The sequence below is a fragment of the Vanacampus margaritifer genome, chromosome 8 (assembly GCF_051991255.1).
Source record: "Vanacampus margaritifer isolate UIUO_Vmar chromosome 8, RoL_Vmar_1.0, whole genome shotgun sequence".
Taxonomy (NCBI): domain Eukaryota; kingdom Metazoa; phylum Chordata; class Actinopteri; order Syngnathiformes; family Syngnathidae; genus Vanacampus; species Vanacampus margaritifer.
The window spans coordinates 7330105-7351846 of record NC_135439.1 but is presented as its reverse complement, the minus strand read 5'-3'; the positions used below and the strand labels follow the sequence as shown (position 1 = coordinate 7351846).

The 21742-nt window shown below is 41.8% G+C and overlaps 1 protein-coding gene and 1 long non-coding RNA gene across 3 annotated transcripts in view; both read right to left on the bottom strand.

Moving 5' to 3' along the window:
• Positions 1-863, bottom strand: part of LOC144056369 (uncharacterized) — a 45878-nt gene extending 45015 nt beyond the window's left edge. For both annotated transcript variants that reach the window (XR_013295052.1, XR_013295051.1), the window contains exon 1: positions 720-863. This is a non-coding gene — a long non-coding RNA (uncharacterized LOC144056369). The remainder of the gene's footprint in view (positions 1-719) is intronic.
• A 191-nt stretch (positions 864-1054) lies between these two features.
• Positions 1055-21653, bottom strand: shmt2 (serine hydroxymethyltransferase 2 (mitochondrial)). Its single transcript, XM_077574123.1, has 12 exons — positions 21487-21653; positions 12388-12579; positions 9993-10072; positions 9164-9364; positions 8920-9001; positions 7227-7349; positions 4603-4742; positions 4350-4512; positions 4056-4155; positions 2953-3108; positions 2139-2246; positions 1055-2027 (listed from the first exon to the last, which is right to left on the bottom strand). Exons 1-12 carry the CDS (start codon positions 21517-21519, stop codon positions 1900-1902), a joined length of 1506 nt encoding a protein of 501 aa, XP_077430249.1. The 5' UTR covers positions 21520-21653; the 3' UTR covers positions 1055-1899.
• Between the last annotated feature and the right edge of the window lie 89 nt (positions 21654-21742).

Genomic DNA, 21742 nt, shown 5'->3' with positions numbered 1-21742 from the left:
AAAGTTTGTTGTATATCTGTGTTTTATGTTTGATCTAATCTACATCACTTTGTTACAGCTGCAATTAGTTTATTTATTTATGCAGTCCATAAAATATGTTAAACTGAAACAATACAATAACAATTACTGCTCATTTACTACAAATCCTTTGCAGTATTAGAAGTAAGATTTTCATGAATTGTTTATTAAACAAATTTTTTTGTGCTAAGGGGGACATATTTGAAAATTTAACTTTAAAACATACATTATCTAAAAACATAACAGTGGCTAACGATGGGGTGATGTAATGGTACATTTTGTACAAAAAAACATGTTTAGTTTGTTACTTTATTATTTTTATTTGTGCTTAATTCTAATCGGACTCGAAAACAAGGATTCCAAAATGAGTATTCAGGTTTGGGAAACTTAAATGAATGCATGAATACAGACAACAAAATGTAGCATTATGCTAATTCTTACGTATGTAGTAGCACTATTTTGGAGTAGCATTTGTTTGACCTGAATTGTCACATGGCAAATGTCCATTAGTCCCTGGCCATTATCAAAACCTTGACACGTTGAATCAAAACTTTGTGACAGCAAAATTAGCAAACAGAAATCAACGACCACCAACTAGCTTGTATAACTAGCATATGGTAGCATTTGGAGCTAAAATTTAGCATGTCAGCAGACTCAACACAAGCACGGCATTATTTAGCCTACAAACTGGTTGCACTTACTGCATTGACTTTTTGGAGCATTTGGTAAACTGGCGACGTCCAGTTGTAAATCTTCCCAAGGTGCACTAATCTTTATTTTAATCCTAATTAAACGTGAACACTAGAAAAGCCAAAACACTCACGTCAAGGCAGAGAGGGTGCGCTTGATTTAGTTATCAGGAAGCAGAAAACCACGCGACCTGTCAATTTATTACACAAACAAACAAAACTTTATATATTACGAAACAAGACACATAGGGTGCGCTTGATTTAGTTATCGGGAAGCAAAAAAACACGCGACCTGTCCATTTATTACAAAAACAAACAAAACTTTATATATTACGAAACAAGACACATTCTTTGGCATTAATTATTTTTATTTTGACTCCAATGTTATATCAAACCGTGTTGGCAAGCAAGTCAGTTGAAACAACATAGGAGAAATAAAATGCTGCTGTATTTTGGCAAGGTGGACTTTCAAGAGAAGCTGTGCAAAGGAAGAAAAGACAGACCTGAATTGATCACTGATGCAGTGATTAAGGCGGTCTGTGAACCCAATATATATTGAAAAGCAATATTTGAAATGTGTTAGTAGCTATAGAAAAAATTAAACAGAAATGAAATTGCCATTAAGGTGTTATTTTGTGCTTGTCAGTTTGTTTTCCCATCCATCCATTTTCAATAGCGCGTGTCCTCATTAGGGTCGTGAGGGAGCAGGAGTCTCTATCCCTGCCGACGTTTAGCAAAAGAATTGGGGTACACCCTGAACCGGTTGCCAGTCAAACGCAAGCCACATAGACAAGCAACCACACACACTTATACATTCACACATAAGGACAATTTAGAGTTGTTTTTTTTTTGGAATGTGGGAGTAGGCCGGAGAAAACCGAGGCAAAGTGAAAACTTATAAACTCCACGTAGGATGACCAGAGTCAAATTCAAGGACTCAATGAATGTTGGGAAACACCGGGATAAATGAGTGACACTGGTTAAGTTGCTTTACAACATTAAGACTACAGAGCGTATCTCGATGAACAGTGGCAACCGTGAGTAAAAGTGAACTTTCGTTTCAATGTACAATAGAAAATAGGTTATTCTCTTCTATAAAATCTGGCATTTTTTTTATTGTTAAACCTCAATACGAGGCCTGCTTTTGTTGTTGTTGTTGATTTTTCTCTTTAAAACAAGACTGGCAATCTTCCTAATGGTCATGGAATCCCGGCATGGGGAAAGGCCTGGCAAACGCTTCCACGCGGCGACGCAGCTCAGCCATACGGGCCACCGTCTCGCGGTCCTCCAGTAAGAAGTTCTTAAAGTCCTGGAGCTTTCCTGCGCAGCAACCGGAGAGAAGATGAAAAAGCCGTATTGATGCAGGTTTATCACTAATTCACAGCTCGTACTTGCATCGCCATCGCAATGCGTTTCGGAGCGCTCGCTCACCTGTCTTTTTCTTCACGTCCAAGGCGATCTGGAAGCCCTCGTCCATGAGCTCCACGACCCGCACAAAGTCGGCTTCTTTGAACTGCCTGGAGGTCAGCGCTGGAGCGCCTGCAACACACACCAAGTAAACACCTCAAACTTAAGTCGCACAAGTAACTTTTTGCTTACTGAAACTTAGCTGAACAAGGTGGGGTTCGTTCAAAACAGCATGGATTATGTATGGTACAGTGGCTACTAATGCCCACTTCCCTGCTAAAATTTGATTTTCCCAATAAGAGGTGGCAAATCCAGGTCCAGAAAGTAAAAACCCTGCCACAGTTTGTCTTTAGTCCCTAGTGCTCGCTAGCTAGCTCCCTAACAGATAAACAAGCATCCGGGGAGCTAGCTAGCTAGCACATGGGGCTAAAGCCAAACTGTGGCAGGGTTTTTACTTTCTGGACCTGGATTTGCCATCTCGGTTCCCAATTGAGGGATTAATAATGTTGTATTCTATTTGATTGTAGAGTCTCTTTGTCATTGTTGCATGGTCACTTAAGAGCAAATCAACATAATCATAAACGTCAACATGCGGAGGTAACGATCTAGCTTTGAGAGTATGCTAAAAAAAATTAAATAAAAATGGGGCGGTATAAATATGGAGCCAGGGAACTTCCTGGAAGATGATTAAAAAGCTAAACATATTTAATTAATCATGCACTGCTCAGCGCTTGTGGTGGCTGACTCATTTCCGTATGTGTGGCTGTATTTTTCATAAACAAACATAAAAGCATTATGTGAAGAGGCAGCGAAGCGCGAGCTAGTGCGTGTCCCTTACCAAGCCTGAGGCCTCCGGGGGTCAGTGCGCTCTTGTCGCCGGGGCAGGTGTTCTTGTTGGCCGTGATGGAGACAAGCTCCAGCACCCTTTCGGCCCGGGCGCCGTCGATGCCCTTGGGCCGCAGATCCACCAGGACTAGGTGGTTGTCGGTTCCTCCTGAAATATTCAACAAAAGTTTTGATGTGGTAAAGAAACTAAAAATGGCAAAAATTTACAATAATATGTTCTGTGCAGCCCCACTAGTTTAAATACGGTATTCTGGTTAATATTGCGTTAGTGGAATAGTTAGGCAGCGAAATCTAGCCCTTTTTATCCATCTTAGGGGGCGGCCATTTTGCCACTTGTCGACTGAAGGTAACATCAATGTTGCTCATGTCTCAGGTAACAACCAATCACAGCTCAGCTTCAGAAAACAGGTGAGCTGTGATTGGTCATTGCCTGAGCAACTGTTATATCATCATCAGTCGGCAACAAGTGGCAAAATGGCCGCCCCCTAAGATGGATAAAAACGGCTGGATTTTGCTTCATAATTCAGTCTCCAAATGTAATATTATTCAGAATGGCAGGTTTAGACTAGTGAAGTCACATATAACATATTATTGTCACGAAATGTTTAATAATGACTTCCACTTTAAGATGTGAAATTGGTTTAGATTTTTCCATCATTAAATTGTGCAGGTGGAAATTGTGCAAGCACTACAAGAGCAAGACCAACATTTCTTGACTGACTGGCCCACTATAATGACACTACCCCATTTACACATAATAAACTAAATTATTAAATGACCTTCATCATCATATTTAAATTAGTTTTTTTGTTGTTTGTTTTTTATAAATGTCTTTAGTACTTAGCAATTGACAGCTCCTCTTCCTGATTACAGCGATCCTATTTAGCCGATTCACAGGGCAAAGCAATAACAATATAACGTATTACAGAGCCAAGGAGCTATGCTGAAGTGAGATTAGGAGTTTGCATCGTGCACATTGCATCTATAGGCAATTAGAAACTTTTTTAAGGTGGCGTCGTCAATTTCAATCAAATAACTTGAGTTTCTTCACTATTCGCAAAACATCGGGGAGGCTATAATTCCAAAATGGATTACCTGACACCAGGGTGTAACCTTTGCCGAGTAGCGCATTAGCCATGGCCCTGGAGTTCTTGATAACCTGGGCAATATACTCCTTAAACATGGGAGACTGAGCCTGAAATCACAGCAACATGCAGATGGTTGAGTGAGGGCGTTTGCACATTTGTCAATATTGATTTCTATATTTTTATGTCCTAAATACAGATTGTGTTTTAGTGGTGGGGTCAAGTAGCCGAGGCGAAATCCATGTGAGTTTGAACAAACTCGGCAATTAAAGACGCCGACCATTCTGATTGAATTTGTTCCTACCTGCCGGAGTGCCACGGCAACACCTGCGATGGCGTGGTTGTGAGGGCCGCCCTGCAGCGAGGGGAAGACCGAGAAGTTGATCTTGTCCTCCAGGTCGTACATGATTTCCTTGCCCTTCTTGTCCACGGAGCGAACGCCCTTGCGGTAGAAGATGAGACCCGCTCTGAACAAAACAAAGCGAGTAGCAGCAATGTGATCGACGTGCGTGTCAGCCGCGCGGACGTTTTCCAGGTTAGCTCGGTCGCGTCGTTACCTGGCTCCTCGGAGGGACTTGTGTGTGGTGGACGTGACCAGGTCGGCGTGTTCGAATGGAGACGGGATGGCCTTGGCCGCCACCAGGCCGCTGATGTGAGCCATGTCGGCCAGCATGTGGGCCTTGATGTCAGTGCACAGCTGAGGACGACAAAAACTATTTAATACTAAATAAAAAAAAAAAAATAACCATTTTTCTTGCATTATATATTGAAAAAAAAAAAAAAAAAAAAAACCGTCTTCTTGATCCCGTCACTGTCTTCAATGTATTCTATTAAGCAGAAAACTGAAGACCAAATGAGTCAATCTCAACTTCTTACTTATGTCATGCGAGTTTTCAGACGTTGAACTAGTTGAGACTGAATCAGCAAATGGTTGCAGCCAAGCAGGGCACTCCATTTGGCCTCAGTTGCATCAAGATATGATTAATCAAATTGATTAACCATGATTTGTAGCTTTGGCATGTTTTATTTATTTATTTTTAACCATTAATGATCACGTTGGTAATTTATGTAGTCACCTTCTTTGCATTTAATTGAATTTAGTATATTTTTTGTGACAATAATATGTTCTATGCAGCCCCACTAGTCTTAATATGGTATTCTGGTTAATATTGCGTTGGTGGAATATAAATTAAGCAGCAAAATTCTGCCATTTTGATCCATCTCAGGGGGCGGCCATTTTGCCACTTGCTGTCGACTGAAGATTACATAAATGTTGCTCAGGTAGCAACCAACCGCAGCACAGCTTCAGAAAACAGGTGAGCTGTGATTGGTCGTTGCCTGAGCCCTGAGCAACTGTGACGTCATCTTCAGTCAACAGCAAATGGCAAAATGGCCGCCACCCTGAGATGGATAAAAACGGCTGGATTTTGCCTCATAACTCATATTCCACAAATGTAATAATAATCAGAATGCCATGTTTAGACTAGTGAGGTCACCAAATGCTTACGGTTGACTTCTACTTTAACAATAACAACTAGTCCAAGGTGTCCAGTGACATCCTGTGATCCTCATTAGAACAAACGTTATAGAATAAGTGATAAAAGGACGGTAAAAGTATTTCAAATGAGAGCTGGTGTATTTAGCGTGTCATCAATCTTCTGAGGACCCACATATAATGTATGATACGCCAACATGGGACACGTCTCCGCCTTCTCCTGGCAACATTCATGGAGACGAGTCACCAGTTAAAAAAGACAGCTCGCAAGCATGCAAATGATTCGCTGGCGAGGGATCAGAGCGCTGCATCCTTTTGGCGCTCCAGTAAAAATGTGCATTATCGTGAAAATCTTAACTGGATCACAACATGTTTGTTAGTGGGTTTCTCCGCCTACTGTAGAATTCGGGTGGGGAGTGTGTGTGTGTGTGTGGGGTGGGGGGGGGGGGGGTGGGGGGGTAGTCGGTGTTTTGGTGTCGCTCCAAAGGCTATCCACGTAACGACACTGGAAATCTGTCGAGGAGTCTGCCGGTTTGTGCCATAAAACAGTGAACGGTTCCACAGAGACACGCTAGTTTGTGGGGTGGAGAAATATGGCTCCACTTCAGGTGTAGTGGCAGAGTCGTTATGGATCTTAATAAAGACACACAGCGCCGTAATGGCGGGACACTCCATCTGATGGCACCTTCCTAAAGTGAAGCTGTGCAACCAAGATGAATCAGCGGGTGGGTCTGACAAAAAAAAAAAAAAAAGAAGAAGAAGAAAGATAACAGGCTCTCTGGTGCACTTTGCGAGAGTGAAGTGTAGTTTGAAGTTCCTGGGAGTGTCTGCCTTCGCTCTGGTTAAGTCGACAAGAGGGGAGGATAACTGAAGTTGGAAAGTGCAAGGAATCCTGTAGTATTGTCAAGTTACAGTGGAACCAAACATAACCTGACGCCGGTCAACGTCCAGTAGATATTTGACACATACCAAGAAAAAAAAAAATGTGCATGAAATGTTTAAAAAGCATTTTCACATTTTGAATTTCAAGTATAGAAAAAGATGAACAGTTTGTGCATCTTTATTTTATGCCGCAATTGAATTCATTGTACTGCTCCTTCTGGTGTGTCTGCATTGGCCACACAAACGATTCAATTTGAAGCTTTTTGAGGAACCTAAAGGCCATTTTTTCGCTGAAAAACTCAGCTAATTTCTGCTTTAGTGCAAAGGTGGCAAATCCAGGTCCAGTCAAAAGTAAAACCCTGCCACAGTTTGGCTTTAGCCATTGATGCTAGTTAGCTATCTATCTATCTCCCTAGCAGGTAAATGAGCATCATGGGAGCTAGCTAAGGAGCTAGCTAGCTAGCACCTGGGGCTAAAGCCAAGGTTTTTACTTTCAGGACCTGGATTTGCCACCTCTGCTTTTGCGTGCAGGCCAAAGCCATGTCGTCTCATACAAAATGTTCCCGTGACGCCATCAGACGGATGTCATCTTGGCGCCAAGCACTTATGTTGAACTGGGGGGGGAGGAGCTTCCTTTCTTCCTCTCAAATTGCCTGATATCAGCAAGCCTAGAAATAGTGTTTGTGAAGTCGCCTATTCTTTTAAACTGTACTTGATTGGAAATCATCTTTGACACAGAAGTTGTAAAAAAAAAAGCAGACTAAGTGAGGGGGTCAAGGTCAAGGGCAGGTGAGGCTCGCGCACCTTCTTGACGCGAGCGTAGTCAATGAGGCGGGCGTAGGCGCTGGTGCCGGCGATGATGAGCCGCGGCCTGAACAGCTTGGCCGTCAGCTCCATCTGGTCGTAGTCGATGAGTCCTGTCGCAGGCTGAGTGGCGGGGAAGCGTTGAAGAGGAGCGGAGAAGAAGAAGAGCAGGCAGGGGTGGGGGGGAGATTTAGGGTAGAAATTGGGAAGGAACCAGATTATATTACAAAGAAAGAGAGAGGAGAGAAAAAAAAAACATGTTAGAAAATCTGAGGCTCCTTTGCAAACATCAAAGAGAGATTATTCCCATTTGACGCCGCTACATTTTAAGTGCTCCAGCTACCTACAAAGGAGGAAGGAATTTATTTAAAAAGAGATATCTCGACACGTCATATCATAGAAGAGCAATTGAGGTGATGATGCGGCCCTAATGCAACCTTTCAGGGACCCGCTCGACCGAAGCGAAACACATGGCAGGATGGTTTGAGACACTCCGTGCTCTTTTATCGAAAGGAGTCAAATTAGAAGGAATGTTTGAGAAAAGATAGATGAAACCCGGCAAGAGCGAGACGGCAGAAAATAAGGGAAGGTGGTGAAAGAAAATGTGAGACGGGTGAAAGGAGCGCAAAGGGAACACTTTATTTAGACAATCTGATCATCTCCCATCTGCAGAGCACATCTACGGCTGCACGCTCGCTCTATCAGGCTGACCGTTGTGAGGGCAGAGCCAGCGGTGATGGCCGGCCTGTCGATTTCCCATTATCTTTCCCGCAGAGGGGCCCCGGCTGCCCATGCATCACAAAGGCCCGGGCAGGGTGACTCTCAGGGCCATCCATCAGCCAACCATCGCTAGCGCGCCTTGATGGACCCAAGACGCAACCATGAAGCACTGGTTAGCTTTTTGCTAAGAATAAAAATTTGTGATGGGTTGCCCTGAGCCGATCCAGTAATTGGAAATTAGGTCTAATCAATGTTCAGATGATTGGTAACTGTAAATATCAGATTTTTAAATGTACTAAAATAAAGAATAAAATACTATATTTGTTTACTTGATTTGAACCACTATGGACTTAAAGTCATAAAAATGTATCAGGCTGCATCAAAGCCTTCTGTATGTTCTAGCATTAAAACAAAACAAAACAAACAAACAAACAAACATATAAATACGTCTTTGGGACAATAAAAACATTTATACGTTTTGGGGAGCAAATGATTTAAGTAATTGAGACGGCTCTTGTTTTCTTTTTTTCCTCAATGAATTGCTGAGGTGTCAGATTGACACTCAGTATATATCAAAATGAGGTAACTGATATATTTGGGTGCGAGAAAATGCGATTGGGACATCTCTAATACTACTATTACTACTGCTACTAGTATTATTACTCCTACTAACAATAATAACATTATCATTAGGGACCCTTAAAGAGATATCTTTTCACCTGTAAAAACACACACTTGCAAAAATGTGTGTGAGTTTTCGGGCATTTTGTGGCAAACAATTGTCAGAATGAAATGCGTATACACAGCAATTGCGCATGTGGCACATAAATTGGAGGTGAGGGGGGTGTCAGGCATTTTATGTTCCCTGAGGGCAGACTGTCGCACACTTGGGAAAATATCACTAAACTACTGTTTATCATGACTTCAGGATCGTAAACAAGGGGTAAGTAGAGGGTAAGGGGGCTCTACTTACATTGAGTTTGTAGGGCATGGACTCAAAATAGATGGAGGTGGCTGAGATCCTCTTCACATCTGACATGTAGCCATGGGTCAGACTGGGGGTAAAGGGGGTGTGTGTGGGGGGGTGCAAAAAAAAAAAACACAACACGACTGAAACAACTCCACTCAAATAGTTAAATCAAGAGAGTTTTTTTTTTTTTACGGATAAAGGATAATGCGCATCATGTCATGTGGAGATTAAGTATAAAACTACTGACTGTCCTCCGTCCGGAAGGTCCAGACCCATGATGCGGTCATGGGGGTTGAGCACGGCAGTGTAGACGGCAAAGTTGGCGGGGGAGCCCGAGTAAGGCTGGACATTGACGCCCCACTTGGCCGGGTCCAAGTCGAAGGCCTCCAGGGCTCGCTTTTGGCACAAGAGCTCAATTTGATCCACCACTTCGGCTCCGCCGTAGTATCTGAAGACACGGACACCGGAGAAACACAACATTTTTAGGGGCATAACAAAAAAAAAAAGTCTACACACCCCTCTTCAAATGCCAGGTTTTGCATATATAAATGGATATACTGTATATGGATACACAAAAATGAGACCAGAGGCACTTTAAATAGAGGCAGGTGTGTGCTGACCCCCATTTAACATGAGTTTGAATGTGATTGGGTCATTCTTAACACTGCCACATATAAGTTATGAGGGTGTGCACACTTGTGCAACTACTTTATCGGTGGTATTTTTACCTCATCTTTTAAAAAAAATAAAAATTTAATTCAGTTGCTAGGTCACATTAATGTTGATTTTTTTCCCCTTTTTTAAACATCACAAAAAAAAAAAAACTTGACCAGGGGTGTGTGGACTTTTTATATACACGAGCCAAATTGCAATGTGGGGCACTAATTTGTGGCTCAACAATTTCATAAGTGGCATTGCTCTCTTATTCCATTAAAAAGGTCAAATGAATTGAATGTGCAGGAATGTTACATGGTTTCCCTTTGCTATTTGAGATGTGTGACCACATTTGCGTCGCCGTGTTTGCGTGTCTATTAACAGCACTAACAAGACAGTGTTTGCTAAGCTGACACGCTCACCTTCTCCCTGGGTAGCCTTCGGAGTATTTGTTGTTCAGGCAGGAGCCCTGAGCCTCCAGAGCGGCTCGGCTGCAGAAATTCTGTGGTGAGAACACAAACAAAAAGTGCCCCGGATGAATTGCACGAGTCAACACGAGAATGGCAAATTAAAGTGCGTTAGGCAATAAAAGGTGAGACTGAGTCATCCTTTTTCGATAACGTATTGACGCCGATGGACGGGCGAGATGAGGTATTCTGTGTGTAAGGTCCTGAATTAAAAACACCGCCATACAAAGTACCTTCTAAAAACAAACACAAACAGGTTGACGAGAATGTTTAACCTTCACTCTAAGAAAAATGTAATCACACGGGTCTTTTGCCATTACAAATATTTTATACAGACAGCATTTTATTGTATGTTATTAATATTTATAGTGGTTAACTTATGAAAAATGATTGAACAAATGTTGCTTAAAACTGCAGACTGATGAATCGATACTGAAAATCATTGCCAGCACTTTTGAATATTGATTTTTATCAATATTATCGATTTGCTGTTGCAGCACCAATTGCGTGTAATGGCAGCATAACATTTTATGTTGAACTTTGAAAACAATCATTGTGAAAAACTTTATTCTTAAAAAAAAAAAAAAGAAAAAAGAAAGTGATACTCTAAGAAAGAATTTATCATTTAATATTAACTCAGTCAAACCCCAAAACATATAAATACGTTTTTTAACACTTTGTAATTTATCCTGCACTCCCAAAAACATATGTATACGTTTTTTTATGCTAGAGCATACAGAAGGCTTTGATACAGCTTCTGACGTGAAGAGGTCACTTAAAGCAACGGTAGTTATTACAAAAAACGGCCAGCGGGTGGCAGCAGAGCATAAGAGATCAACCAGGGCCATGTTGCAACAAGCTCTTTTTCAACAGGTTTGTGAATAATAATAATAATTGCTGCAAAACCAACATGTATTTGTACGTTGTTTTTTTTAATTTATGCTTTTTTTTTATGCTAGAGCATACAGAAGACTTTGATACAGCCTCTGACCTGAAGAGGTCGCTTAAAGCAATGGTAGTTAGGTGGCAGCAGAGTAGAAGAGATCCACCAGGGCCATGTTAAAAACAAGCTCATTTACCTACAGTTCTAAACAGATTTGTGAATAATGATGAAACTATATTCTAATGCTAATTGCTGCAGAACGGAAACAGATACAAATGTACTTTTTTTCCCCTGATGAAAGAAGAGACTCTAATCTTTTCTTTTGGTAGGTTCCATGTTTCATAGCAATAGAACAAAATATTCTGTGGGCCTTGCAAAATCAGTCAAAATCCAGAAAAACAGCCAGGAGCGAAGGGGATTGCTTCAGTAAAAATGGCTGGGAGTGAAAGAGTTAAGAATTTTTTTTACGGATTGGTGGTTTGTTAATTTTCCTAATAGTCAGTCAAGGAAATGAAATTACCTCTAATAACCCAAGTATTCAGATGTATAAAAGCATTTTTATGCCTATATCTGATTTTATATGAAGGGGGTGGGGGGGGGGGTTATCATTTGCAAGAGCTTGCGTAACCTACAATTCAACAGCTCCATAAATCACAGCCTCCAAAATGATCACTAAAATAAATGATCATAAAAAATAAAAAAAAAGATCACTCTCTCCAACAGAATAAATTAAAAATAACCCTGGCAAAAGGGAGGATTTATTGCTGCGGCGAGTTTGATGGAGCGTAGCATTTATTTGTTAGTTGCCGTTATGCCTCACAAGTGCATACATAGCCCAACATTTTGTTTCAAATGGCACAGACTTGCAAAGAATTACATACAGCGGGGTGCAAAAGTAGGTATACAGTAATGAATGAAATGTTTTTTTTTTTCTTTCTTAAAACACAATATATATTTTTTTTTATATATGTGTGCGTAGGACTGAGGAATCATGTGCACGTGTGTGGTTGCACTTGTGGGGGAAAATACCGCCGAGAGGCCCGCCTGAGCCGCAACTGAGCTCTCCCTCAGGCTCGCGCGGCGCGGAGGAGGCAGAATGAAGATATCAACGTTATCTCGCACCAGAGCGGCGCGGCTTTGTGTGACGAAGCGGCCGACACACTTCGCTGAGCAGCTGCTGTGGCGAGGAAGTAGCAGGCGGTGGCAAAAGCTTGTCAGGGAAGATTTCACCTCTTCCGGCCTTCAAACGAAAAACAGGACACTAGCCCAAAGCCGCTTTGGTGCGAGGGAAAGTTGTTTTTCCACGATACGAGGAGAAATTTGAGTGATTGGGCATTGCTTAATAGGCGATAAACTGACCGAGAAAACATCATTTGATCAACAGTGGCGGTTCTTACCAACCGCCAATTAAAATCCAGCTTGAGAACTTTGACCTTTATTGAATTATTATTATTATTTTTTTTTTACCTCTGATGCAATGAGCTCCAAGCCACGACACTGCCGGTCCTTCTCCTTCAACAGCAGGTCCCACATTTCTGGGTCGTCCTGAGCCAGACTTTCCTGGCCTGTCCACGACCGCTCTTCGTCCGCCGCACGGCTGGCAGCGTGGGACTGCTGCCCGCGTGCGCAGATGCGAGCTGGGGCACGCTGGCATAATGGCTGCGGGAATTACAAAAAAAAAAAAAATTTTGCTTAACATGTTTTTTTTTTTTTTTTTTTCAACAAAACCACTAATGTAGTTACATTATGTTCACTCAATGATCAGTTTTAATAGTCCAGTACATTTACTCTCTTTTCAGCTTTATTTGACATTTTCCAACATGCAGTCTGATGGAATTGGACATTTGCATGTTTTCGTGATATGAATTATCAGCATAGTTGTTCATTACGCCGCCATCAGCACTTTTACAGAGCACATTTTACAGCCTCAGTGTACCAAAAGGGAGAATGGATTCAGCATTTCCGTCTTATCTAATCTGGGCTGGGCCAGTTCCACTGCTGCGACGTTGGACCATTTGAGTGTGTGTACGCTATATATTAGTGTTGTACCGTTTATTAGCTCCTGATACCCAGCTTTGCAGTATCAGCCGATAGCCAAGTTTTTTTTTCTTTCCTCAACATGAAAAAGCGATCCCTGCCATTGGTTCAGAACATTCAAGGGCCAATCGGATATCTCAGCTCGGCATGCAGTGAACATGTCACACATCAGTGAATGGCGCGCACGAGCACGACACAAGATGCTGCATCCAAAGCCCTTTATTAGCGTCAGAATTAATGGTATCGGCATGTTACTTGTAAGTACTCACCGATACCACTCTTTTAATGCAGTATCGGAACAACACTACCATATATGGACAGAAGTATCGAGACACACTCGCCTTAACCTTAAGCCAGACCGTGTTTTCCAATGTTACGCTTCAAAAGTTGCGTGAACACATTTTCCAGGATGACCTAAGCAAAGCCCATAAATGCATAGTTGGAACTTGGACGCGTTTGTTGTGGAACACGTCAAGCACAAATTTACCTACAACAAAAATGTATACTATTATCATTATTATTATTATTATTATTAATACTACTAACACTAATATTATTATTATTATTAAATAAATAATTATTTTTGGATAATCGCTGAATTGCATCTGTTTTTTATTTGTTTACTTATTTTTAATTTAAAATCATCCAAATACTCATTTCAGCTCCTCAACAGTAATTCTTCTTCCATTTCTGTAGTCCTCCATAAAAGCGGACTTTGCTTTGAATTAAAATGAAACTATTTATTTAATTTAGAAAACAATAATAATAATAATAATGAATAAATGATTACTTATTTTGCTCACGTTACAGACCAAATCAGTAACTGAATCAATTATGTTTGCAATCCGATTCATGGATTACGGTAATTGGAAAAAAAATAAAAATAAAAAAAATCGCCAGAAATACAGCAAACTATTTGAGTCAGTTGCTTTCCAGGCAACGTGCTTGGAGAGAAACACCTGTCAGGTGTCTTAAGCCGTTTGACCAATCAATTGCCGTGTAAAAGAATGTCTCTCATTACACAGAAAATGAGGCTATTTAAGCTCGGCGAAAACGTCTGAAGGTTGATTGGGCTCACGAAAGATTGGTGGCTTTACATCACTTAATCAGCAGTTAAAAACGTCGCCAGTTCAGTCAAAACCACCAACACTGCCGCAGGTCTGTAAGTTACCGTCAACCTGTTGTGTGAGGGACGGGCCTCCCTTGAACTGCGCCATTACCAAGCAATTAAAAAGCGTTGAGAGAGTTGGCAGGAAGGGAAGACGAAAGCGCGTCGGCAGGCTTAGCAATGCAGCGCGTGGCCGTTTGGACCTTTAAGTTAGACAACAGAATATCTGTTTGTCATCTGTCTATGCCAGCGACAACAGAAAACGTCATGCGAGAACATCAGCTTTGTGCTCAATTTAACAGCCGTGCAAGTCAATTTGTGAGTAAATTCATTATTTCAGTATTTTTGTGCTGTGAGATTGTTATGCTGTAAAATGGATGCCTCGGCTCAATAAAAGGTTGGGAAAAGCTGATATCGGCTACGGCATTATCTTTCACAGTACAGTATCGCTATACCAAGTTCAGACTATCCAAAGTATGCACATTTGAGCAGTTCATAAGAAATGTGACTTTTTAATTAACTCATTCACGGCAAAAATTCATTTAAACTATTTCTATTAGTTTTACATTTTTTTTCCACTTTTGTTAACAAGCGTATGAAAACCTAGAAAAAAATGTATTGTACATTTAGAACAGATGTCAAATTTGTGATTAATTTTGAGTTAACCGGTGAAGTCATGTGATTAATTACAATAATAAAAAAAAAAATTCTTCTATTTAAAAAAATGAAAGATTATTACAAATTAGGGGCGTCAGACGATTACATTTTTTAATCGCAATTAATCACAAATTTTATATCTGTTCTAAATGTACACCCAAAAAAAATCTAGGTTTTCAGACTGTTGTTAACAAAAGTGGGGAAAAAAAGTGAAACTAATAGAAATAGTTCAAATGAATTTTTGACGTCTATAGCCGTCAATGGCAGTGAATGAGTTCATATGAAAGCCAGATCAGTATTCAGGCACTAAATGCATCTAAATGACCAATGAAAACATTTTTACAGTCTCACTCTGCTCGTCTACAGTGAGCTACCTACAGTATTTCTGAAAATGCAGTTCTGGATTTGGCCAGATTATGATGTCACAGTAGGGCCAATTTACAGACTACCGCAGCACACTGCCCCCCCCCCCCCCGCTTTGAAATGTGAGGGGGGGAAAAAAACACGTCTCTTTTAAAACACTAAATGCAACATGACTGAAAACAATTGACAATGATGTGTTTGGCGCCCCCCAAACACAAGCCTTCCCCTTCCCCAACCACACTGTGGAGTGATTTAGCACAGTTGTACTCTTTTTATTTGGACAGCGTGATAAAAGTGACTCTGGTGGCCACAACCCTTCACTGGACCGGTGGTCGGTCAGTCAGTCGCAGGGCAGTTGTGAATGGGGAATTGCTCCCGCGCCAGCAGCTTCAAAGTCAGCAATGTGAAGCGCTACGCCACCCATGACCCGGCCCCGAGGAGATGTGAAAGAAAGCGCCTCATGATTCAACATCCATCCCGCCGCCTCTAGCTTGGGCTCCTGCGGGCGGCGGGGAGGACAACGGTGACGCGCCGAGGGAGGCGGCTGGCATGTTAACGGCAGAGGCGCTCCGCTCTCTGCCCCGGCCTTCTGTCACCTGTGGTAGAAAAAGGGGGAGGCAGGGGGTTGGAGGCGACAAGGGCCCGGGCTGCCTCTTGCTGAGAAATCACACGGGTCATTAAACCTTGACGGAAACTGTCCTTTGCTGTCTGAGGGACGGCCACAGCAATGGCACAGGAAGCTAGAAAAACTCTCGCCATGCCTCATCCCTGCGTTCCCCCCATCCTGCTGTCACCCTGCGCCGCTAAGCATTAGGGGTGTGCCAAAAAGAAAAAGGAAAAAAATCGATTATCATCTAGTATGATTCAGAATGGATTTTAAATGTCCCAAAATCGATTTTATTCCAATTATTTTATACTGTCCTGCCCTTGTCTGTGTGTGCCTTTATCGGGAGCACTGTTCATGTTGTACATGATTTGGCCACTCAGGGGCAGTGTGGTTCCGCTCGTTCTGATACACTGTTAAGTTGCAGCCACGTAGAAGCAAAAAGTCACGATCAAGTTATTCCAGTAAAAGTTTTTTTTGCAGTGTAGGATGTTAAGATGCTCCTGAAGCGTTTTTGTATGAATAGTCGTTCTTTTGCGTGATAAAAGTGCCACGAGCAGCGCGCTAATTAGCATTAGCGAGTCAGACTGGAGTAGATCATGACAATTCTTTGCATATCTACAAATTGAAGCAGAAATCATTGTCAATCAAATAATTTTTAACCTAAAATCGATTCTGAATCGAATCGCAGACCCAAAAATCAGAATCAAATCGAATCGTGAGACAGTCAAAGATTCCCAGCCCTACTAAGCATCCGGCGCCAGGTAGCACCAGCTTAGCGTTTTTTTTTTTATTTATTTTTTTAAATCAGCTTTTCCTCAAATTTGCCTCAGAGTTGAAACGGGGCTGCTTTTAAACAAACACACGGGTCACTTCCCTGAGGTCCGCCCGCGCAATCTGCCGACTCGTTTCCCCTCCCTGACGCTTAGTGGAGATTAATTAATAATCGTCGGCATAAAGTGATCTGAAGAGCACAGGAGGCAAGGCACGAGCACCAAACGTGTCACACACGGACTATTTTTAGGCAACGGATTCACCTTGTCGGTCCAAGGTGAACTTGGAGAAAACTGATAATAATGAGAGGCTAGAAATTCAATGAATCGGATTTACAGCGCTCCCTCGCCGGCTTCCATTTGTTACACTTAATAAATGTAACGTTTAAGATGCGAAACGTACAATGCCGAGCTAGTGATTATAGGCTGCATTCAAGCCCAGACTTCCCTCTCCCCAGCCACTTCAGCCAGCTCCTCCGACGGGATCCGGGGGCGTTCGTTCCCAGGCCAGCCGAGAGACGTGGTCTCGCCAGCGTGTCCTGGGTCGTCCCGCCGGTGGGACATGCCCCGGAACACCGAACCAGATGCCCGAGCCACTTCAACTGACACCGAGTCCCTCCCGGATAACCGAGCTTCTCTAAGGGGAGACCCTGCGGAGGAAACTAATTTCCCCTACGAGAGGATTCATATGCGTTTATATTTTACGTTCACGCCGGATAAATGCCTGAACGTCACTCCAGTGGCGTTCCACTTACAGGAATCATCCCCCAACACACCTCATGCTTGTCTATCGTCCTGGAAGTGTACCGCTCGTTACCAATGTGACTTAAGGCGTTCCATTCATCCTTCCTCCGTATTTTTTGTCGCCTGTTTCCTGAGGCGACTCAATTTTACAGATGACTGCCGTCTATCAACGGTCATACCAAACAATCAGCCAGGAAAGACAAGGAAACAAAAAGGAGGTGGGGGGGGGGATTACACAGAAGGGAAGAAAGACACGCGAGGTAGTGGCACGGGTAGAAGCATCCGTCAGTCTGACAGCGTTTCTTTGCCTCTGTCAGCGGCTAATAGGAAGGCCGTCCGCTACAAATTGCCCCGCGACTCAGTCGGGATGACGCTCGACTGAGGAAATCGGAATGAGCCCGAAGAGGCGCGCCGTGATGGGAGGCAAAGCCCAGGAGCGGCTTCACTCGATCCGGGGTCGGAGGTTTGTCAGGGTGACAATCAAGACTTTAAAAAGACGGCGGCGAGGCCCATCGTCGAGTCGCTGAGCTGTGCGCGCCGCGAGTCCAACACACTCCGCCGGGCGCCGTTTAAATACGCGTTCTGTTTGATGTGGCTTTTCCCCAAGCCTGAAAATGTTTTTTGTTTTTTTTTCCTGAAACTATGTGCTAATGTCGCATGGTCATAGGCAGACATTATGCGCATTAATCCAACAGAAAAAGCAGAGAAGCGGGGTTGCATGAATCGGTTCACCTCCGTGACCATTTATTTTATCACGAACGGGCACATTAGACCGAGAGAGCACAGCCGCAACAAAAGTTATGGGGTGTCCAACTTGAGGCCTGGGGGCCAGGTCCGGCCCGCCTCTTCCTTTTAGCGGCCCACTGGAGCAAATCTTGTGCGTCAACTTCCATGATAGATGCTAAAATCGCTACCAACATTTCTAAATGTCACCTGTAGAAGTAACATCGTTGGGAAATTGCAAGCACATCTTAGAACCAAAGCCTGTTTTTAACAGTAACTAGTTCAACAAACATACTATACCTAATCTCTACTCCTCAGTTGTGTGTGGTTTCACAGTCATAAGGACTGTCTGTGGGAAACTGTAACTATGATGTGGCCTGAGACACAGAGTTTGACACCCCGATCACTCGCGAAGACACAGCAAAAAAGGTAAGCTAACATTAGCGCGTTTATTTTCTTGTCATTTCTAGCTGCGCATTCTCCAGTGTTACAAAACACCACAATACTCCACTGCAATGCAATGACTTATACTAGGGGTGGGCATATTTGACTTTGACTGTTTGGCGATTCGATTCAATTCAGATTTTTGGGTCGTCTGCCTTTTTACACAAAAAACAGCATGTGGAGCACGACGACTACTCACTCTACTGGTACGTAGCTTGTAAATTCAAATTTTGATTAGTGCTGTCACTGTCGAACATTTTCAGAATGGATTAATCGACTGATTATTTAATCGATTAATCGACTAATCTAATTTTAATTTTGCATTTAAGTGTACGTATTACAAAAGCATTTTTTACCCAATTACTGTTTATTAACCTGCGAATGGTGGTTATTTTGTACTTCGTATTTATATAGTAATTTAAAAAAATAAATAAATAAATAAAAAAAGGGGGGGGAGGACTGATGCTGCACTATGTTAGCGGTTCGGTATTTTGATTTAACACAGAATATAATCAGTCTTCTTTCACACAGACAATTACTGTTGATTTGCTGAAATCAGAGGATTTGGACAATTTTAAATTAAAAAAAATGGCTCCAAACGATTACTTGATTATTAAAACAGTTGTTGATTAAATTAATAATGGATTAATTTTGACCGCTCTAATCTTGATTCTTAAGTGAATTGCCTTTTTGGCACAACTTATAAATTTTAAACATTTAAAATTTAAAAACAATTTATACACTGTCAAAATTGGAAGTTAAAGTTGTAGTTTTATTTGCTGACGTTTTATCTGGAAAATATTTAGCAACCATCGAAAGATTCTTAGATGTGATACAAGAAAAAACCCAAAACTATTCCTTATTGTTCACAGTTCACACTTTAAACACCCGAGGCACTTTTTTTTTCTTCTTCCTTTTACTACATCAATACATGCATAGTCAATGTTCTAAATGGAAAGTTCATTAGAACTCTTTAGATCAGAGATTCTCGACTTTGCACATAATTTATGATTAGGTGTAAAATGAGAAAACATTTGTTTTCTAGGGCTCTAACAAATCATTTGCTTGGTTTGACTTCTACAAAAGAGTTTTGTGATTTAGCGGCCATACAAAAATCGGTATCTATCGTATCCCAGGGTGCGAGTAATTGAGAACCCCTGATCGAGATTATGCTTCAAGTGACCTGGATTCTTTGGAACGGCCTGTTGACAAAGACTGTGTTTACTCACAGTTGCTCAATAAGATCAGGGATGCAAATCCTTTTATTGTTAAGAAAAATAAAACAATAATGGAAAAGGGAAACACTTTTCATTAATATCTCCAACATGTCAGAAAATAATCAATTCACATTAACTGCTATCCACAATCACAATGTAATTACTTTTATTTTGATTTTCAGAATTGCGAATGCGTTTACTCACGTGCATATCGTGAGGACAACGCATGGCTTTGCCAAACGGGACCTTTTAAAAAGTTTGCCCTGTGACACTCGCTTAACCAATTATCAGGCAAACCAATTAGAAACGGATGCAAGCACGTGAATCCAAGCAACGGAAAGTTATGACTTACAAGAATGTCTCGGAATTATCGGCTCGTGACACTTTTGAATACCGTGGGTCACTTCGTGGTTTTTTTTGTTTTTTTTTTGACGCCGTGACCAAGAGTTGAGGATAGCAGTATATGTTGATGTGTCCATTAACTAGTGTCACGGATGTCAACTCACTGCTGACATTTTGCATCTCTTACAATTCACAAATTTGGAAGGAGCTGCCATTTCTGAGTCTTGAAAAGGGCGTTCTCTAATTAAGAAACCACAGCAACCAAAATGCAAATGTCCTGCCAACAAAGTTCTATGTTTAACAGTGCAATGAAAGAGCTGCCTTTTGCGTGTGTGCGGCTTTGTAATACGTCCAAGTGTAAGAAAATTGTTCAGTATCAAAATGGCAAATCATTAAGTGCGTGTTCGTCACAGACGTTGGCCGAGACGACTTTGCAAGTTGCTGGTCATTACAAAAGGAGCAATTGGTTGTGTTAAGTGTTTCTATAACGTTTCTCACAAATCCTTCACCACTATAAAAACTAGGGGTGTAAAGAAAAAAAAAATAGATTCAGCAATATATATATACGTTTTCATACAAATCTTACAGTGCACATGTACAAGTTTACTGATTTGTATGTTCTAAATTTGAGTTAAAAAAAAATTTGCAATAAGCAATTTATAGATTCATATCGGGATTAATCGGTATCGAATCGAATCGTGACACGAATCGAAAGGTACTAGGCAATTCACACCCCTAATAAAAACGACAACGGCATTGTGGTTAACAGATAAGCAGTCCGTTGTGTTTTCTTCTTATCGTTATGTTTGTGGTGTGCCGATATTAGTCATCTTGAGTACACACTTGCTGATTTTCCTCATTGCACGTGTGGAGTCATTTGCATTTCACAAATAGTTGTGTGTGTACCCTTATTAAGGTTTGTGTCCTCCAATCACCCCTGGTATGCATTTTCTCTGACACACACACACACACACAACAACCTTATCACTTACATAACTACCAAATCTGTTTAGTTAATATTTAGTGAGTTCCCTTGAGTGTTTTCATGCTGTATTTGCACTTTGGAACCTTTATTGGGGCTGAAGACCAAACATTGATAAACCCTTGTATGGTAGTTGACTTGTGGGTTAAAAAAACAATAATAATGCCTATAGGTAAATACGGTATTGTCTTCATGAAGGTACTTTTTATGAATCAAAACTATGAGGTCCAGTCAAACAAGCAGGCGAGTTGCAGCCAGTGCAGCTCATGATGAAACCGAGCGGTGGCTGTTGCATCATTACTGCAGCCACTGCACTGACATAATGCACATTGGCAGGCTAGCTTGGCGCTCACAATGAGCCCTAGTCGCAAATGCACTGAAACAACAAAACCCACTACCTAAATAAATGCGTTAAATTACTGACATAAAAAAATAAAAGCAGGTGGTTAACAATCACCTCGTTAGAAGACCGGAGAGCACCTTGTGTTTAAGCTAGCGAGCGATGTCACGATAAAGTCCAATTTTGTACGAAAAAAAAGGAATTTAAAACGCTTTCTTATTGAAACACTCACCCGGGCCAGTTGTCTCACAGCGAAGGACAGCATTTTTCCAGTTTTCCAGGCCGGTTAGGAGACGAAGCAGCTCAACCTGCAGCCACACCGGTGTCACACACACTCGGAGAGAGGGCTGAGCGAGTTGTTGGCAACGGATGGTGACGCGTACGCATGCCCGCGAATGGCATGACGGGAAATGGAGTCCGCCGAGAGAAATGACACAACCAAGCCGCACGGGCAGCCGAGGTTGATTGTACTCTTAACTTCCACCAAC

Excerpts from the sequence above, each read along its gene's own strand:
- shmt2 (XM_077574123.1), bottom strand. The coding sequence starts at position 21,519 with ATGCTGTCCTTCGCTGTGAGACAACTGGCCCGG. Across the intron at positions 9,002-9,163 it reads GACCTTCCGGACGGAGGACA|TCTGACCCATGGCTACATGT; the intron begins GTCAGTAGTTTT and ends CTTTACCCCCAG. Across the intron at positions 2,028-2,138 it reads GGACGTGAAGAAAAAGACAG|GAAAGCTCCAGGACTTTAAG; the intron begins GTGAGCGAGCGC and ends GTTGCTGCGCAG.